The 19,476-nt window shown below is 47.0% G+C and overlaps 1 protein-coding gene across 5 annotated transcripts; it reads left to right on the top strand.

Moving 5' to 3' along the window:
* The first annotated feature begins 9,240 nt into the window (after positions 1-9,240).
* PICK1 (protein interacting with PRKCA 1) lies at positions 9,241-18,828 on the top strand. 5 transcript variants are annotated; one of them, XM_040061177.2, is made up of 13 exons: positions 9,241-9,307; positions 10,037-10,142; positions 10,713-10,824; positions 11,293-11,421; positions 11,545-11,611; positions 12,887-12,976; positions 13,421-13,474; positions 13,573-13,635; positions 13,981-14,114; positions 14,868-14,960; positions 15,806-15,856; positions 17,108-17,252; positions 17,522-18,828. In XM_040061177.2, exons 2-13 carry the CDS (start codon positions 10,102-10,104, stop codon positions 17,761-17,763), a joined length of 1,221 nt encoding a protein of 406 aa, XP_039917111.1. In that variant the 5' UTR covers positions 9,241-9,307; positions 10,037-10,101; the 3' UTR covers positions 17,764-18,828. The 5 variants fall into 5 exon arrangements, with proteins under 5 accessions (XP_039917111.1, XP_039917112.1, XP_039917115.1 ...); XM_040061178.2 differs by having other exon boundaries at positions 9,244-9,307; positions 10,051-10,142; positions 17,522-18,821; XM_040061181.2 differs by lacking the exon at positions 9,241-9,307 and adding an exon at positions 9,443-9,518 and having other exon boundaries at positions 10,051-10,142; positions 17,522-18,821.
* The last annotated feature ends 648 nt before the right edge of the window (positions 18,829-19,476 follow it).

The following is a 19,476-nucleotide window of genomic DNA, read 5'->3' as shown; positions in this document are numbered from 1 at the left end:
TTCTTTGGAAATGGATGATTTGGCCCACTTTCAATTAGTTTGTACAGAGAACCCCTAACTCCAGTAAAATTGTTCTCCTCAGTCAAAGAGAGGACCAAGACATGAGCAAGAGAGACATGAGAAAGAGAAACACAGTGTGTGAGGAGAGAGTTTTTGAAGGCCAGCAATAGAACCCGAATTCGCAGAGGCTGTGATGGGATAAGATTATGCTGGCTATATTTTAGGTGGTGTTTTCCTTACTCCATAGCATGCCTAGGAAAAACATCAGTAGAAAAGTTATCACCTCATATGCTGCAAAAACTCCTCTGATGATCTCTTCCAAAACCAAAGCTCCAGTGAAGAAAGGATATCTGGTATTTTAAAAATTCAGTATGGTCAAGCCACCCAACATCACCCCTAGCTCCCCTTTCCAGACAACCAATAATTTTTTTTAAATTTCCCAAGAGCCAAGACCACTACCTCGCCACACAGATTAATGTCTCCCGTGGCCATGCCTCTTTCCTTCACGCTCAGTAAATTGCCTTCATGAAGGGTTAATTCAACCAGGGCCTTTTACTCCAAGTTGTTTTCCAAGTAGCGGAGAGAATAGGTCTCTTGTTACAAACATGGCTTCTGGGCATTTGGTGATGCTTTCCCTTTTCTCCCTCTCTGTACCACAAAAGAATCTTTTGTTCTTGTCTCTGTCTCATTAACTCTCCCCCACCCTGCTCTCGCCTCTTCCCTCCATTGGCTGCCAAGTGACTAAGGAATGGCAAAAAATTACTATATGGCTTGGTCATGGCAAATATTTCTTCACCTATTATCCAATAGCGACCTTGAGCATCTATGTGAAGGCCCCTCTGCTTCCACTGGGCTTCTCTTAGAGGTGGGGAAGAATGAGTCAGATGCAGCATATAAATTGAATCAGCCCAATATGCTAATGAAATATCTTGTAAATTGAGTCACAGTGCCTGTTTCAGGAAAATCAAATGATAGGGACCCAGAACTGGCAGGAGTCGAGCGGCAGCTATGATGGGTCTAAATTTTTATGGGAACTTGGCATTAATTACAAAATCACATGGGAGGCACAAAAAAAGTATCTTTCTTGCCTCCATATTTACTGTTTCAGCTGGTTGCAAGCTGGAGCTGACACTCTCTGTTGGATGGGTTGTGGTGTCGCATAGTTTCCCTGCACTGTTGCTGTAAATCTTGTGCACAATCTCCCACCACAGAAAAGTTGTGGCAAATCCCCATGAACATCACGACTTCCCACACCCCATTGAAATCGTACTTCAGACATTCCCACAGGCATCCTTCCAGCTCCTTGTACATACTGCTTGTACATACTGCTTCACTGAGTCACCTTACATGTACACAGATACGTAAAAGATCACATGATGCCAAAGTCACTGCAACTTCTACAATGGCCTTTCTGTAACAGAAACAATTCCTTAGCCAAATTCTCACCTCCCTTCCTTTCATAGCATTTGGGTATATACTTCACTGTTACTGTGTTCTGCAACAAAATAAAATTCTTCAGTCTCACCTGATGCAAATCCATCTGCCTTTCTGTTCACTTTCCTCTCTACTGACCCTCTTCACTCTCTGACCACCCTTTGTCCTGAGTTGATCTCACTCCACGTTATGCTTTAGATGAACAAAGCATATGCTGCCTCTTTCCATCTGCCAAGTTTTCTGCAATCTTCTCCCATTTAGTGCCTTAACTATTTTGGAAGGTTCTTGAAACAATCATTAAATTTCAGCATTAGCCACATCCTGCACACACACATTCAAAGCTATGGATGTAAGGCATTATGCAGGGCATTTTTACTCCTGCAGAGAAGGGGAATGGACTATAGATAAAAGGCCCATTATATTCCCATATTAGAAGGACTTCTTGTCTGGTGGATTTTAACCAAGCTGGTTAAAACATCATGAAAATGATGCACTCTTTATATTCATATGTCTCTGCCCACAATCATTTTTTGCTTAGTCAAGCATACTTTCGAAGCAGCATGCAGGGCAACTTTCACTGGAAAGCCTCAAACTTATCCAATATGTAACAACAAAGAAATATATAATAATCTTTTTTTCCTGCCTCCTGGCTTGATAGCATCTAAATGAATCCCAACAAAGACACGGAGATTCTTCCTGCAACCTCAGCTGTGCTCCTCTGCTCCCACAGTAGCTCTATCGTAGAGGGTGCTCATCAGGACACTGATCATCTCCATCACAAAAGACAAACAAAGCACCATGAGATGAAGAATTTTGCCCTTGTCAAAAAAGCAAGTCCCTGGAAGATCCAGAAACTCGTTAATTCAAATGTTGTGCATCTAACGCTGCAAATTTAAACCTTCCCACCAAGCAGTGCCCCTGATGAAGAAATGCATTGCTGGATTCTCCTGTAATTCTCCACTAAACAATGATGAAAGTTTAAAGGAAAAGCTTTGCTTCTCCCTGCTTCAATTCTTCTTCACATGGGGGGATGCCACACTCCTGATGCGAAGACTACTGTAATCAAAGGCATGACACTGTCTAGAGAGCCCCATCGGGGTCATCTTTGCACCCTGTGGAGACCAAGAGGTCAACTGTTGGAGTCCCTTTGGGAAAAAAGAATCTACCACCATCTCTTTCACAAATAAGAAGCCCAAGGATGGATTATGGATTCTTACTTAGATAATTGTGGATGAATCAAGAAAAGAGAGGAGGGATAGCTGGATGCCTAAATAAAGCCAATGAGATCACATGTTCCGCCTTTTTATCTGCTTTTCTCTTTCTGCTTTTGGACAACAAAGCTTCCTTTGATACAGAAGAAGAGGGGGGTAGGGGTGGTGGGGAGAGGGGGTGCCAGAGTCACCCCAATGGCCCCCGGTCACTTATCCACGCTCCTTAATGTGATGTTCCCACTGACAGAGACAGACAAAAACAGTGATCTCATGATTCCAGAAATGATTCACGCAAACAACCCTGGGAGATCAGGGGTGAAGGGGACAGGAAACAGGGATTAAGGATGAGTGAGGAAAAGCAAGGATGAGAGAGGAAAGGGTAGAAGTGATAGGGAGAGTGAACATGGGAAGCAGGACCTTGGGGGACAACTGTGAATGGAGATAGAAACTGAAGGTCAGACTCCAAAAGAGGATATGTAACAGGGATTGTAAAGAAAATGAGAAGAAAGAGGAGTCTTGAGACCAAGGATAACAGGACTGGTGGAAGAAGATTGTGTGTGAGGTGTGACACTGTATGGCAGGACTTGAGGACAGGGTCAAAGATATGACTGGACTGAGTTGTCTAAATGTGGAAAAAGGGAGGCTGGGCTCAGACACCGCATGATGGGATGAGGAACAAGGGCTTGATATGAGGATGACAAGGAAAGGAGGGAGAATTAGGAGCAAAAGAGTTAAGACTTGCTGAAATTTGCTTCTTTTGCATATTGCTACACAAAACTGGATCACCAAATCTGTCACGAGAATAAAACCGCTCTCTCTCAATCCCAGACCCAACAGAAGCGAGAGATTTATTACCTGAGGCATTCAGCCATATCCAAAGGAGGCAGGGGTTTAGCAGTGGGTCTGAAAACAGTCAGCCTGGTTTGCATTATCATTGGGCTGATCTAGCTGAAGGAGAACTTGACTCCTGCACAGAGGAGCACTATCTGTATATTACACTTCACCTGCCAGCAGCCATTTCATTCAGCCTTCTTCCTTTCCTTCCCTCGTGCTGTCATTGGTCCTTCCCTTCTCCCCTCCCTCCATCCTTCCTTGCCAGCGAAGCAGCCATGGCACAGCAGGAGACTTTTTAGCCCACAGGACTCCTGATGGAGCTGGGACAAATGGTAGGATGAAAGACTGGGGAAGCAACTAAAAGAAAAAGTGTCTCTCACAACAAACTGCCATCTCCATGTCTCACAGCTCTCCCCAACACTGGCCTGTTTCAGGGGCTCATCACATTTCCCCCCTCCTCTGTCTGCTCTGTGGCAGCTAATCAGTGACCCACTGACAGTCTCTGTCCATCACTCGTCTCTGCACGCAATGGGGTAATTAAACCCTGACCCTGGGCTCCTTTTATCCATTTCCTCTGTGCAGTCACTCCCCGAAATGGCAGAGGGGAGGGCCTGCTGTGGAGGCTCTTGCATCAGTCTCCAGCTCTAATGAAGACGTGAAGCACAGGAAGGACTCATCTGAAAAGAAAGATGCTGAGGGGACAGCCAAAGCTGTATTGAGTGGTACAAGGCTTCTGACATGATTGTGCTGAGCTCTGCTGACCTACCTCCACCTGACAAGGTTTTGTACACCTTCATTTCCTTATCATCATGACCACAGGTTGTCCAGCATCCTTCCCCTGCCCAAGCATACCTACAGAAAACCCACCGCTCCTCTGCATGTCTTCAGGGCAGTGCCAGGTGTGGTGCCCAGCTCAGATCCAGCCAGGAAGAAAAAAAAAAAAAATCTTTCCAGATGTCTCAATATATCCAGCCCTGGGCTTGCACACCCATAATATCACGCAAAGTTTCTGCCCTCCTTGGTGTGAACCCATTGCCTTCACTTGGACTAAGCCCAATGCCTCAGGCCTGACAGAGGACTTTCCTCATTAAACACCTGTTGAAGGGCAGAGGGAGGTCTCAGTGATGGGGTGAATCCCATGGAACACAATGGATGGACACAGGAGCTGGCTGGGACAAGGTGATGTTTGCTCTTGTCTGCACAGAAGGACAGTGGAGGATACATGCAGTGACAGACAGGAGTCACAAAATGGCAGGAAGTGCGCTCATTTTTTTTTTTTTTTTTTTTTAAACTTTCTTTTTCTTTCTGTTTTCCGGCACTCCACAAAATTTATTATGCAGGTTGATAAACAGCCAGAAATGATCCCGAGCAATCCAGACTCTGCTTCCTCCTCCTTACCCTGAGTGGGGAAGCTGCCTCCCTCCCACGCATGAGCAAGAAGGGCTGGGGCCACCCGGGGAAGGGCATGACGGGTAAAGCAGTGCCCCCAAACAATTAAGCACTGTCCCAGGCACTGCACACCCTTGTCCTGGGAACAAAAGAGTCACACACAAGAAACCTGACTGTGAAGCCTCCATCCGCTTTCATCACTGACCCCCAGGGCAGTCAGGGCACAAGGTCAGCCCACTTAAACTCCAAACTCGGCCAGAAATAGAGCTGGGAAGTGGGCAAGGGTGGTCAACTGCAGGGGTCCCCAACCACTTGAGGGGTTCTTTGACTAAGCCATTTCATTTCATCAAAGACACATTTTTTTCTTGAAGGAAAATGGAGAGCAGTGGGTGTGAAAGGAGTAAGGGGGAGGCAGGGTGTTCACCATGAATTATGACCACTCTCAACAACAGTCTTTTACATTGCAGAGGTGAGGAGAGGATGGGGTAATTGGGCATGTTAGACCCATGCATAATGAGGGCAAGTCTCTGCCTGTTTCCCACCCCTCACTCTGCTAGCGCTCATGAGATGTGGTTCCCCATATTCCCTGTTGCTATTCTGCTGTGGAGCTCAACATCCCAAGGGCCCATCCCAAGGACCACAAACTTTGACAGCGCCTTGCCAGACCAGTAGTGTCCCTGGGCTGTGCAAAAGAGTGTAGTTATGCCCCTGGATTGGAAAGGCTGAAAGTTGCCTTACAAATAAAAAATGATCAGCCAAGCTAGACCTCATGCTTTCCACTCGCAGGGTCTCGGAAAAGCCATTACGCTTTAAGTTGCCTTTAAGGTTTTTCAGGTTGCAAGTACTGATTTTGCAAGTAATACTTTCATAGAGCTAAGAGCTGCACCAGCTGCCCCTGAAACCTATCTCCTTGGCTGGGAGAAGAAACTGTGGGGACAAAGTCCAGGGGCACTAAAACATATTTGGTACATGTGGAAATATAGGGCAGCTGCCACAGAGCGTTGTCCATTTCCCCCAAGTTCTCTCTGGATAAACTCAGAGAATCCTAAATGCAGGAAATTTCAGAGGAAGTTTTCATAACACCCACTGAAAGCAGTTCCCTATTCCATCACAATAGGGCCACGTTCCATTTGCCCCATATAGAGGCTGCTGCAAGTGTTTGCAGCACTCAGCAGAAGTGAGGTAGGGACAGGGCAGGCAGGCTGTGCAGTGATGGGCAGGGAATACAAGCCCCACACTTACTCACTGAAAGTTTCGTCAAAAACAGACAACATGGCTCAAGGGACAGCAATCAAGGAGGATGTTAGTCCAGAGTTAGTTGTGTTGACACTGAAAACAGTAGCAGAAAAGCAGCCAGAAACATGAGATTCAGCACAGCCCCAGTACACAGAAATACATCTGACTGCCAAGAGGCTAACCAGTCATGCAACATGTGATGGGCTAGCAGACTCCTTATTACACGTGATGAAAGACAAGCAGAAGGGAGCTTTGACTCTCAGAGTCACTTTTCATTGATTGTGTATGTGGGGATAGAAAAATCTCTGTATGTGCAAACTAAGCCCTTTTGATTGAAGCCATTTTGGTAGACTGTACTCAGTGAGCCTAATATTCAAGAGAAATCTGCATTTCAATTTTTTTATGCAATTAATCAGATGTATTATTGAAAATGAACAACAATGGGACTTTTTAAAATGATGGCTAACCTTACTTTTTTGGTTTTTAGCTAACCATTTTCATCAGCAATTCATTACTATTCCCCTTGGGAGCAGGCGGTCAGCTGGATTTCTGCTTGAGACAGACGGCTTTAGGGCACATCCAGATTCATTCTCCATCTCACACAGAGAGAATCCAATCAATCTTGGACACTTCGGGGCAGCTATGCACAAAAGGCAGGGTCAGTCAGCACATGTGTACAAAGGCTGATGCTTTGGGGATGTACTGAAGGACGTGCACAACACGCACACTTCACTGGAGCAACACAAAACAAGGCTCATCAGACCTACAAGTTTTGGCCTTGTCAGTGTCAGCAGGTCCAGTTTTTCACCTCGGGTGTATTTCTTTTGAGTGGCAGGAGCTGCCAGCAAAGGAAACATTCACTGCTTGTTCATTTCCCTTGCAGATCTAGCAGCAGAGGTGGACAGCAGAAGAAGTCCTGCAACTTCTTTTACCCAGTCTCATACCCAGCCATTGCACAAGGCTCTGAGCAATCCCCTTGGGCGCAAGCAAATGAATCACGTTATGCAGGTGTTCGCCTATGTGTGTGAAAAGCTTTTTTTTTTTTTCCCCTTTGCAGTAAAATTGGAGAAATACCCCACCTTCGCAAACCCTGAACCCAGGCCCCTCCCGCAGCAGCAGTTCCGGGCAGGGACCACACAGTAGCGCTCCAGCCTTAGAGATGGAGTGCAGCCGGCGGCCCCGGCCCTGCAGCGCCCCGGGGGACAGCGCGGGGACAGCGCGGGACAGCGCGGGGACAGCGCGGGGACAGCGCGGGGACAGCGCGGGACTGCGCGGGGACAGCGCGGGACAGCGCGGGACAGGGCGGGACAGCGCGGGGACAGCGCGGGACAGCGCGGGGACAGCGCGGGACAGGGCGGGACAGCGCGGGGACAGCGCGGGGACAGCGCGGGACAGCGCGGAGACAGCGCGGCACACGCGGCCCCGCCGCACGGAGCAGTGTGCCGAGGCGGGACCGACAGCGGCCTCGGCTTCTGCCGGTGTGACATCTGCTTAGCCAGCTCTCTGTACTAGCTTTGGGGAGGGCTCTGCGCCGTGACCTCTTCGCCTGCGTTGTAGGGTCTGTCTCAGGACCGCAGCATGGTAGAATCTGTCCAGCTAAATTGTCACTGTCTCTAGGGATGGAAATTGCACCGCCTCTCTGGGCTGATGTAACAGTGTTCACCCATCCTCACAGTAATTTTTATTCCTTTTGTTGCACTGTAATTCCACGCTGCAATTTGCAACGCCTTTTTCTTGTCTTTAGCTGTGCAAAAACCCTGAGAAGAGTCTGGCTCTGTCTTCTCTGTATCACCTGCAGCCACAGCCCAGTGCTGTTGCACTGCCGAGCCCCAGCAAGCTCTTCATCCAGAGATGAGGGTCAGGCTCATCAATTCTGGAGCTTCACTGATGTAAAACTCCTGTCAGGGGCCAGGGTCAGGATGTCAGTCTCTTCAGAGAACTCCCACCTGAAGGGCTGCATTTCTCATTCAGCTGCCCCTCATAAATAAATCACATCTTAGACCCAGGACTTCAATATGATTATTAGCAACACACTCTTGCCCTTGTAGTCCAGCATTGTGGGTGGCTTCAGTCAGTGTTTTGATGTATGCAGACAAGAGGCTCACGGGGCTGCATACCGCAAACACTAACCACCCTCTCAGCCAGCAAGAGAGGTCATTGCCATGGGCGAGTCCCTAGGCACGGAGGAGTTTTCAGTTCAGAGTACCATGCTGGGGGTTGGTATTTTGGGGGGGGGGGTTGTGTGGTTGTTTGTTTGGTTTTGTTGGGGCTTTTTAGGGGGGCGTTGCTGGTTTTTTGTTGTTGTTGTTTGGGGGTTTTTTTGTTTTTTTGTTTTTTGAATCCACGTCACTAAGTCGGGTTGGGCAGCCTGGTAGTTGCTCAGAAGCCAGGAGCAGCTGGAAAAGATGACACATAATGCAACAAGGCAACCACATTTCTTTGGGAAGTCAAAGCATTCTCCCAGCGGTGGTGCCGTCATGGTGGAGGCAGGAGAACCACTGGAATACTAGCGCGGTGGTTACGGCCCCCACGCACATCGCAGAGGAGGACGCGTGGAAGCCTGGCGATCCTGCCGCACACGTGGCACTACAGTGCGTTTGCACACGGCTGCGGTGACTGGCTTCCACATCTGCTGGCATCTGATGCTTCCTCGGGTCACTGCTGGCCTGCCAACCAGTGCTTATGCCAACCAATTTCACAGAATTACCGAATCAATTAGGTTGGAGAAGCCCTCTGAGACCATGGAGTCCAACCTGCGACCGAACAGCACCATGTCAACCAGATCACGGCACCGAGCGCCACGCCCAGTCTTCCCATAAACACCCCCAGGGATGGTGACTCCACCACCTCCCTGGGCAGCCCGTTCCAATGCCCAATCACCCTTTCCGTGAAGAAATTCCTCCTAATGTCCAACCTAAATCTCCCCCGGTGCAGCTTCGTGACTAGGTCCTCTCGTCCCGTCCCCGCTTGCCTGGGAGAAGAGACCACTCCCCACCCGCTATAGCCTCCTTTCCGGGGGCCGCGGTGAGTGACCGGTCCCCCCCGAGCCGCCCTCCCTCCAGCCGAGCGCGGCCCCGCCCCCTCGGTCCCCATGGCAACGCGGCGGGCGGGCGCGCGGGGGGCGGAGCTCGGGCGGGCGCTTCCGGGCGGCGCCGGCGGTGACGTGTCCGACGGGGGCTGACGGCGCCGCGCGGCCGCTTCCGGTGAGCCTGGGGCCCCTCAGGGACGCCCCCCCGCGGCTGCCCCCGGGACGGCCCCGCCGGGCGGGTTGGGGCGGGGGCTGCGCTCGTCCCCCTGCCCGCAGCCCCTGCCCGGCCCCGCCTCGGGGACTGCGGCGTGCCCGGCTCCCTCAGGGTCGGCTCTGGTGGAGCCGACCGCCTTCGCGGCGTCGCCGTAGCTGGGGTACTGCCGAAGGTTGGGCGAAACCCAAACGTGCCAGCAATTTTCTGCCCGAAATTAAATGGAAAGGGGTTTGTGCGTGGAGAAATAATGAGGCTTTCGGTGGAAAGCCCGAACGCGGCCTGCCGAGACAGGTGGTGAACGTCAAAATGTGAAGTGACTTGCTGTGAAGTCAAGAGCGTGGAGATGTGAAATGCATGTCCGGGATAAAACGGAGTATCTTTAGCAGCCGTGGTGCAGGGCGAGCGTGGGAAGAAGCAGCTGTGGGAAGGGACCGCGTTTCGTTCAGTTCTTTGGGAATGCTGCACGTGTGTCAGTCTTGGGTTTGGAACGTGCAGCATTCTAGCTCGAGGACTTTGTCCTGTCGCATGCAGAGCAGAGAACCAGGGACACTTGACTCATTTTTAATCTTTTGATACAAGAGCAGAGACCACAATGTGGCATTCCAAAAAAGAAAAGGGAGATTGATAAGGGTGACGGGTTGGTTCTCTCTGTACTTCTATTGCGATCATTCCTTTATTTGATTTATTCAGTTCTTTCTTCCCAGGGAGTTCGGAATAAGCAGGTTCAGACAAACGGACTCCACTGAACCAAAACAATGTTTGCAGATTTGGACTACGATATTGAGGAAGATAAGCTGTGAGTATTCCACTTGCCTTTTCCCGGTGTTTCTTAAAATAGAAGTAGGCTTTGCAGCCATGACCTAATGAGAGTTGATAAATTTACCTGTGCCTGACACTGTGTGCTGAACATCAGACTTCCTGTTCAGTGTTGATTTTTTGCTCCCTCCGGAGACTGGGGATAAGGCATTGCTGTGCTGGTGAGCAAAAGAGAATGTTTGTGTTGCTCTGCAGTAACTGCCCTTCATTTAACATAGAGCACTTGATTTGCATCACATTTATGCTGTGCAGGTTGTCCTCTCACTCCAACACTAAGTGCAGGTGAAACACTAAAGTGTGATAATGTTACTTCAGTGCCTAGCAATGGATGAGGGTGTCTCTTCCACCTCTAATCCTAGCATGCAATCACAAGAAAAAGCACAGAGGGTCTCCCTGCAGGCCCATGCTGATGGACTCTGTGGCGGAGGTGAAGGAATTAATTTAGATATGCAGTGCCCTTGATGTTTTCCATTTGTACTGGCTCAGATACCAGAGTTGTTTCATATGCAGGCAGCTCTGCCTATATTCAGTTATTCCTTTCTCTTTGTAGGGGCATCCCCACTCTACCTGGGACAGTGACTTTGAAAAAAGACTCTCAGAACCTGATTGGGATCAGCATTGGAGGAGGAGCACAGTACTGCCCCTGTCTCTACATTGTCCAGGTGGGCACCTGGGGAGGAGAAATAAGCCATCTTTTTAAAACAGTGTTGGCCTGAGAGATGGGAAGTGTGGACAGAGAGCTCTATGCTGTTTGTTTTTCTCAAAGCAGGAGGTGATACCTCACTTTTCAATGAAAAGATTTCCTTACTCTATTCCCTAGCAGGTGTGAAAGAATTAAATTAAGACTTCTGGAATTACCCTTCTCCTTGGAGAGCATGTTAGAATTCACAGGGGAACAGTGTGACATGCCCAACATCAGGAAATCCCGTGCTCAAGGAGGCACATCCTAGGGGCAAGAAATTCCCAAGGGAACAAGATGATCAGCCCACCCGTTGGTTTGGAAAAGGGGAAAAATGCAGCTTCACCACGGACAAAGTAAAAGTGAATTAAGTAGGAGGAATGCAGCTGTTTGGTTTGTGCTCTTTCGCTCTGCACTGACCTGATTACAGATTCCCTGTGCTCTGTCTTAGGTGTTTGACAATACTCCAGCAGCCTTAGATGGCACCGTAGCAGCCGGGGATGAAATCACAGGAGTCAATGGGAAATCTGTCAAAGGGAAGACCAAAGTGGAGGTGGCCAAGATGATACAGATGGTAAAGGTGAGAGGTAGGAGGAGGCCACCAGGGCTTCTGGGTTGTAGTTGACAGCTTATTGTCCTTGGGTGAAGGGAGTCACTGCTACCTGCTTCCAGCACAGCAGTTTGGGGTTTTCTCTTTCTGCAGGGAGAAGTTACAATACACTACAACAAGCTTCAGGCTGACCCAAAGCAGGGCAAGTCTTTGGATATTGGTAAGACTGGTTTCTTTCCCTAGAGTGTTAAAATGATGTGGAAGGGTGAAAGATTGGTCCCAGCTCAAACCAGAGTAAAATTCCGTTTTCTTTCTTGCTCTTAACTCAGTTGTTTTCAAATGGATACTGTCAAAGAGAGTTAGGTTTAAAAAAAAAAAAAAAATCCTTCCCTGACTTTTTGAAATAGGCTTGAAAGTTAAATCAAGACTTAACTGTTGTTGTGGGAGGCTTGTTTTTTGGTGTTGCTTTTAGCATGGATCTTGAATTTCAACTACATAATAATTTAATTAATTTAATACATGTAAGTTATGCTGTCCTGTTTTTAGATGTGCAGAGAAATGTGTCAATCGAAAGGCATTGGTGGTGATTTCTAAGCTCAGAGAGCAGTAATGAAATAGCTATCTACCCTGAGTTTTGTACAAAAGTAAATTTTATGGGAGGCAGGAGAGCCCTTACTGCTAAAACAAAGCAATGATTTTGAACGAAGGCTACACAGCTGTCTCCTTTATATGGTCTTTCTCACTTTCAGCAAAGTGTATTCATTCTCTTGGCTCTCATTTCTTTTCCTGGCAATTATGGTGCTAATAAATTGACAGGAGATCTGGAAAATCATGAATAGTGAGACAGATTTCTGGGAAAACAGAAGTGTGACGAGAATATAGTATTTTCCAGAACACTGTGGCTTCAGCTGAGTTCTTGGGATCTGCAGGCAAGTCTGCCTGTAAATAAAGGTGACTGAATCATCTGGTTCCAAGGAGGGCATAGATATCTCTAATAAATTGCAGTGTGTGACCACCAAAGACAGAAATTCCATCAAGAGGAGGCAAAAGGTTTTAACTAAGATTCAAAACGTAAAAGTAAGGAAAGAGACAACACTGAGCATTAAGTCCTGATTGTCTTTCAGCCTCATTGCCCGACTTCAGCTGAAGTAATACAGCAGATAACATAAGAAAAGTTTAGTTCCAAATACAAAGATACGTGCTTTGCTTATAGCAAAGTGATTGGTTGGGACAGTCTATCAAAAGAATGGCTGGAGCTCAGTTGATTGAAGTGTTTAGGATGTGAGAGCAGAGCAGATAGGCAAGTTAGAATATGTGTCATGCATGGCTGGACCAGAGTGCCCTGTTTCTACGGTATTCTTTCTTCTTGCTGCCTCAATACTGAGTTAAATGCGCTTTATCCTGTGCCTGGAAAACCAATGAAACGTGCTGGTGAGCTTTTCATGCCCATGGAAGTGACCCTGATGGTGATTTGTAACTTTGTTTTGGCCTTTAGTATTGAAGAAGGTAAAGCACCGACTGGTAGAGAACATGAGCTCAGGGACAGCGGATGCCCTGGGGTTAAGCCGAGCCATACTTTGCAATGGTAAGTATTGTTCCTTTGTTCCTAATGGAACACTTACTCTCCTGTGTTTGCCTACTTTTTATTGTTGCTTGCATGGTCTGCATTCTTTTCTTCTGCTCTACCTTGCTTTTGTGATTGTCTCTGCCCTCCCTGAGTGATATCGCCTGTCCTTGTGGCCACTTAAATGTTATCTCAGGTCAGATTAATTTAAAGCAGGGACCAACTTAGGCCTATAGGTCATGACCCCACACTATAAAATAAGTCTGCAACAATTTTAAAAGCTTCTCAGCTTTTCAGTATCAGTATTTTTCAGTATTTTTTTTCAGTATCACAGGACAGGCATTAAGGGATGAGGGAATTTTGAACCAAATATATGAAACTGGTATTATTCCTCACAATCACGTCTTAACCGTGTCCTGAATGTGACTGTTGTTATTCTGTATTCTGATTCTTGCTTCTATTTAGATGGACTAGTGAAGAGATTAGAGGAGCTGGAGAGGACTGCAGAGTTATACAAAGGTAAACTTGGTATTCCATCAGACATCGGATGGGAGAGGATGATGCATTCATTGTGTTGCAGTGAAGTGACTTACATGTTTTTTTGGCTTCCATGACAGGCTTGACAGAGCACACCAAGAGTCTTCTCAGGGCTTTCTTTGAGCTATCTCAGACACACAGAGGTAAAGAATCTTGAGCAAAGGGAGCACAGATCTTTGACCTTCAGTTTCAGGAGGTTTTTTCAGTACTTATGTGTGTGATTCCCTCACTCAAAGCAAAGTAAGGGTTGCAGAAATGATCTGGGAAGGGCTGCTCTCCTGCATTGCTGGTCATGGTACTAACACAGGCCCTGTCCTTCACATGGGACATTGGAGAAATGCCCTGCTGAGCTCTGGTCTTAAGGGAATATGTAGCATCACCCCCCAGCTAATTGTAAGGTTATGGGAGGGAGTTCTAATACTGGAGATAAGATTTTTCTCAGGGTTCACCTCTTCATTCATCTGTCTATATTTATTCTGCTCATGCAGCATTTGGAGATGTTTTCTCTGTCATTGGTGTACGGGAACCGCAACCGGCTGCCAGTGAAGCCTTCGTGAAATTTGCTGATGCCCATCGCAGCATTGAGAAGTTTGGGATTCACCTTCTGAAAACAATAAAGCCAGTAAAGAATTTAACCAAAGGGTTTGGAGAAGAGGGGAATCTAGAAAGGCAGAGGCCTGTCTTTAAAGGTGTGGTCTTAAAAGTTCATTCATTGTGGGAAGAAGGATCCTTGTCTGCTTTCCTTCAGGAAATTCTTTTCATAATGAAAAGAGCCTGAGAGGTAACATAATGAATATATCAACCTTGTCCCTGTGACTTCTGCACATGGGTATATTCCTCTCCTTTTCTTTTGCGGATGAGGGAGTAGTCTGAGCAGTGTAGTACTTGATACTGATACCCATAACTGCATTGTGTCACTAAAAGAGTTCAGATAAGCAACCCAGGAACAATGTTAAGAATTTCAATCAATATATTTGAGTGAGAGTCTCCAGGGGATCTGTGCACTTAGTTTAGCAAGGAGAGAATTTAAGTGTTGATCGGGGCACCACTTTCAGTGCTGTGTTGGATGGATGATGCTGGGTTGTGAAACTTTGAATCAGGGAGAGCTGTTTCCAGGACCAGCTGAAAATAAAATGAGTCAAAAGCAGACTAGTCCAGGCTAGAAGTGAGGGAAGCATTTCTAGCACTGGAACCACTTGCCAGTGATAGTAATGGAGGCTCTAACCATTCTGAGCCATGATCAAACATTTTCTTTCAAATGTGCAGTGGTTCAAAGAAGAGTTGACTTGAGGCAGCCTCATGATCTGTGCTGGGTAGAAGTTTGCCCTTGAATTGCAGTCAGGCTTAATTCAACAGCAGGGTGTTTCCCTTGCAGATGCTCACTGATTTGAATACCTATCTGAATAAAGCCATTCCTGACACAAGGCTGACTATCAAAAAGTATCTGGATGTCAAGTTTGAATATTTGGTGAGATGCTTGTTTGTTTTTTTTTTCTAAGTACTGATTGAAATTAAGTTTTGTAGAACTATTCTGAAGGTCACATCTAGCCTATACAATCGCATACCCATCCTTCCATAATCCATGAGAGAATGCCCTGTTTTTTCCAGTTCTTTGTTTACTGCCACATTACTCAGATTCAGACACCTGCTTTTAACCTAACACTTCTCACTGGTAAGAAAGATCTTACAGTACCCGCATGACGTATTTTCTACATGATCAAAATTATTTCCTGATTTATTTCTAAAGAGTTCCTCTGCAACTTAGGCTCCTGAACTCCTCTAAAGAACTCCCCAGTCCATATTTTTCAGGTAATTTTGAACACTCTTTCTTTAGCCAAAGTAAACAACTGTGAAGTCATATTTGCTTTAATTTAGACTTTGCCTTTTTTTCCTCCTTCACTCCACTCAGCCCTTGTCTTCTACCCAAAAAGGGTAAGGTTGCTCAGTGCACCTGTTCTGCAAATGTAGGAATCTATTTCCTTTTACCCATTGAGAGAAGTACTTGGAGCTGCAGCCCTAAGGCAATGGAATATGGCAGAATCTCCTCCTACATCAATCCTTCCTGCAATTAATCTTTTTCCTTCCCTCCTTATTTATTCCGGTCTCATACTTTTTTTGTACCGTCTTTACCCAAAGAGTAGATGAACACAGGATTTTTCTCACTGTGCTTTCTTCAGGGTCTGCCCACTGAAGGAAGGCTTGGAATGGTACAACCTCGTGGGTATGGGTGGTGATGAAGTTGTTTCTATTGTTTAATAGTTCCTTCTTATTTTGCCTTTTTTTTTTTTTTTTCCAATCTTTAATTCTGCAAAGTCTTACTGCCTGAAAGTCAAAGAGATGGATGATGAAGAGTACAGCTGCATTGTGAGTATCAATATAATAGCAAAAGTATTCCTGTGCCTGTCAGCACCCCAACTAGTGCATGCATCCTGAGGAATTACACACATTTGTTCTTAATGCATTCGAGATAGGGGATCCTTAAATGCTACCTGGGAAGCCCTGCAGCTGGTTTGCTCAGTGGTTGCCTTTCTCAACGTTTAAGTACTGTTAGGTTATGTAAGGAGGATTAAGGTGTTATCTTCACAGATTCCATTTGTGTGTAGTGTACAGCTTATCATTAATTCTGGACTTGTTTCAGAGAAATGGAGATTTGGCTTCTCTGCAGCAAAATGCACGTGAGACTGCATTTATAAGTGAAGGAAATTGATTAAAGGATCTCTCTTAACAATAGGAGGTTTATGGTTTAGAGGTTTAGAACTTTAATCCTTAAAAGTTAAAGGTATCCCATAACTTCCAGTTTCCCTGCATAGAAGTAACATCTTTTTTCATCCTAGGTATCAATCTCGGAGCAGGCATTTGATTTTCTGGAATGCCTGGTTCCCAAGTGCCAGGAAGGAATCAAACTCCTAACACAATCTTTCATTTTATGTTTCCTTCTAAACGGGAAGGAAAGAATGCCAGTCTTGCCCAGCAGAGTGACACCTTTGGGTTTTGGCACATGCAGTGTGTGTTAGCGAGCCATAGTCTGTAATATGGATTTTTCTGTACGTTGTGTTTACAGGTGCAAGGGAAGGATGGCTTGTTGCTGACAGAGCTAATCCCTTTCCAAACTGTTTTGCGGGACTAGGTATAGGTCCCTCCCTGGTGGTTTCCAGCAGTGTGTCTGGATGGTTGTAGATACCAGAGGGCTCCCTGTGTACATACAGGGGAATGTAATTCATTATGCAATCCATACAGGACAAACCTTACAGAGGAGGGCAGAATTTTTGTGTGCTTGATATAAACTTGTTTGTTCTTAATGCCTGTTTTACTAGTCCAGGTAAGAAGCCATGCCACTTCTCCATGCTGGGCTGAAAGGTCCCTGTCCTTTTGTATTTGCTCAGCAGTGATGCTTTTCTTTACCATGGTTGATGTGTTTGGCCTTCAAAGCGCCCCACTGATTGCCAGTTTTTGACATGGCTCAGTATTCCTCACGGTTCTTGCTTCCCGACAGCAGTTCCTGTGTGCCTGAGAGGTCTGTAATAACCCAAGGTCATTGTCAGTCCACACTGGTAGGCAGACTGTGTACCAGCACTGCTGTGGGAGTCTCTAGAATGGCACTGTGTTTTTTGGCAGGCTCTGGGTGAGCCTCTCTATCGGGTCAGCACTGGGAACTACGAGTACCGCCTCATCCTGCGTTGCCGTCAGGAAGCACGCACGCGCTTTGCCAAGATGAGGAAGGACGTGCTAGAGAAAATAGAGCTCCTGGACCAGAAACATGGTGAGTGCCGCTGCTGAGTTCAGCAGACATGGCTTTGGCCTTTGTGTTCTTCATTTGTGTTCCTCTGTCTCAGCTGGAAGATGACTCAGTTCTTCTTTGCTGAAGAACTCCTTTGTGGCTGTACCTGAGACATCAGCCCTGAGGAGCCAAAAGGGATTAATGTATAGGAGATGGTATCTAGCACAGCTGAGGGAGGCTGGATCACAGCATTCACACTGTTTGGGAAGGGAATTTTCACTCTTTTCCCCGCCAACGTGTCTCCACTACAGTGCAGGACATCGTGTTCCAGCTCCAGCGTTTTGTCTCCACAATGTCCAAGTACTATGACGACTGCTACGCTGTGCTCCGGGACGCAGATGTCTTTCCCATCGAGGTGGACCTTGCCCGCACTACGCTCAGCTATGGGCAGAAGGACACGTACACAGATGGGGCAGAAGAAGAAGGAGAAAGTGAGAGAGAGGGTAGCGGGAGGGAGGATGCAAATGGGGAAAAGCTCATTGATGATGCCTGAGTGCGTCAGCATGGCCAGAGGGAGGACTTTGCCGACTTACGAAAATATGTATTTCACGTGGCCATTCATCCTCTGTGATTTCTCTGTGTCCAGCCTGAGATTCCTCCTCTGCTTTGGGTGGGGTAGCTGGTTGGATTGGGACCAGCCTCTGCTTTCCTCTCTTTTCCTTTGCTCGTTTGCCTGGATATTCTTTTGGAGACCCCGGAGACTTCTGCCTCCTAACCTGGGTACTGCGGTGTGGGGACGAAAAGCCACTCCCACACCGCCATGTGCCTCTCTGCAGGCAGGACTCTGCTGAGCACATGGGCAGCACTGCTCCCCTCTGGCACATGGAAGCTGGTTAAGGGTTTGGAGGTGATTACAAATGGTGAGAAGAGCTCCCTTCCGTCCTCCCCTTGTGCTATGGGGAAGTGCAAGCGTCACTGCTTGCTGTGCATCTTCAAGCTCCTTCTGAGGATCCTCCTTAGTACTGTGATGGAAATATCCCATCTTTAAACTAGAAAGGAGACACAAAGCCTTATGGAGAGAGGATGGGATGCTCTTTCGGCAGAAGCTTTGGGGTTTTTTTAGTGTAAAGACTGACCAGCGTGCTCTCCTCTCTGCATAACTGGCCTCTGGGCCAGTCAGCAGCAGTAGCTATCCTCACATTCCCTCGCTCAAGGGAAGGGGGAGAAGGAAAGCTGAGGTAAGTGAGACTGCTTCTTTCCTCCTTCCTTTTCTCTTCCCCTCTCTCCATCCCTGTGGGCCAATCCCAGATGCAGATGGCACTTTCTCAGTTAGTGGGCAGCACAACTGCCAGGAATGGTGTGCTTCTTGGGGCAGGGGTTTTGACTTCTCTGTCATTACATTCTAATGGTCATGCAAGAAGTTATTTAAGGGCATTAATTTATGATCAGGATTTTTTTTTTTTTTTTTTGGATTCGTGTTTCTCTTTGATTGTTTTTGGAGCTTCTTCATCTCTGTGGGTGCCTGGAAAAAAGCCATCCATGGTCAAGCTGCTCTGGAGAATTTAAACAGACTGATGTAGTGACTGTTGTGTGTAATAAAGAAATACGTGACATTTCATTTCATGTCCTTCATGCCTTTCCTATAAGAGATTGGTTTGCTTGTCTTCCATTGATTTTAGTCTTAAATTGTAATGTTGGGAAGATGGGTGTCATGTGCTGGCCATGTTTTTCTTCTCATAGTGGTGCCTAATCTCAATACCAAGCTGTGATGGTCAGTGCAGCGCAGATTTCCACAGGAAGAGAGTTACAAATGCTGTAGCAAGGCCAGTCCTCCAGTCATACCAGCTTCTCTGCATTTTATCTTCCCAGGGGAAGACCAGCCTTTTAAAGGCCACCAGATTCCTCAGTCCTGCCAAGGTGGCATCCCTGTGCCCCTCAGGGCCAGCTTCTCCACACAGCTCAGCTGTTGCATCACAAGCTTCAGCTGATGATTAGGTTCCTGATCCTCTTTCAGAGCTGTTTGCTGTGCCAAAACACAGAGCCGTTGAGAGGAACTGAAAACGTTTCGTTGGAGTCTGCCTGAAAGCCACTGAGGCAAAGTGTAAAGCAGCATAGCTGGGTTTTGTAGGAGGAGGTCTGGGAATCTTGCAGCACTGTCTGTAGTGAGCTCTCATACCCTAAGGGCTTTTATTTGCTTTTGTGAAATAAAATTTAAGAGCGGGAGGCTTAGTGGGAAATGTTGACTTGTGACAAGGAAACAGAGGGG

This window comes from Hirundo rustica, chromosome 4 (genome assembly GCF_015227805.2).
Source record: "Hirundo rustica isolate bHirRus1 chromosome 4, bHirRus1.pri.v3, whole genome shotgun sequence".
NCBI lineage: Eukaryota > Metazoa > Chordata > Aves > Passeriformes > Hirundinidae > Hirundo > Hirundo rustica.
This window is presented reverse-complemented; position numbering and strand designations above follow the sequence as displayed.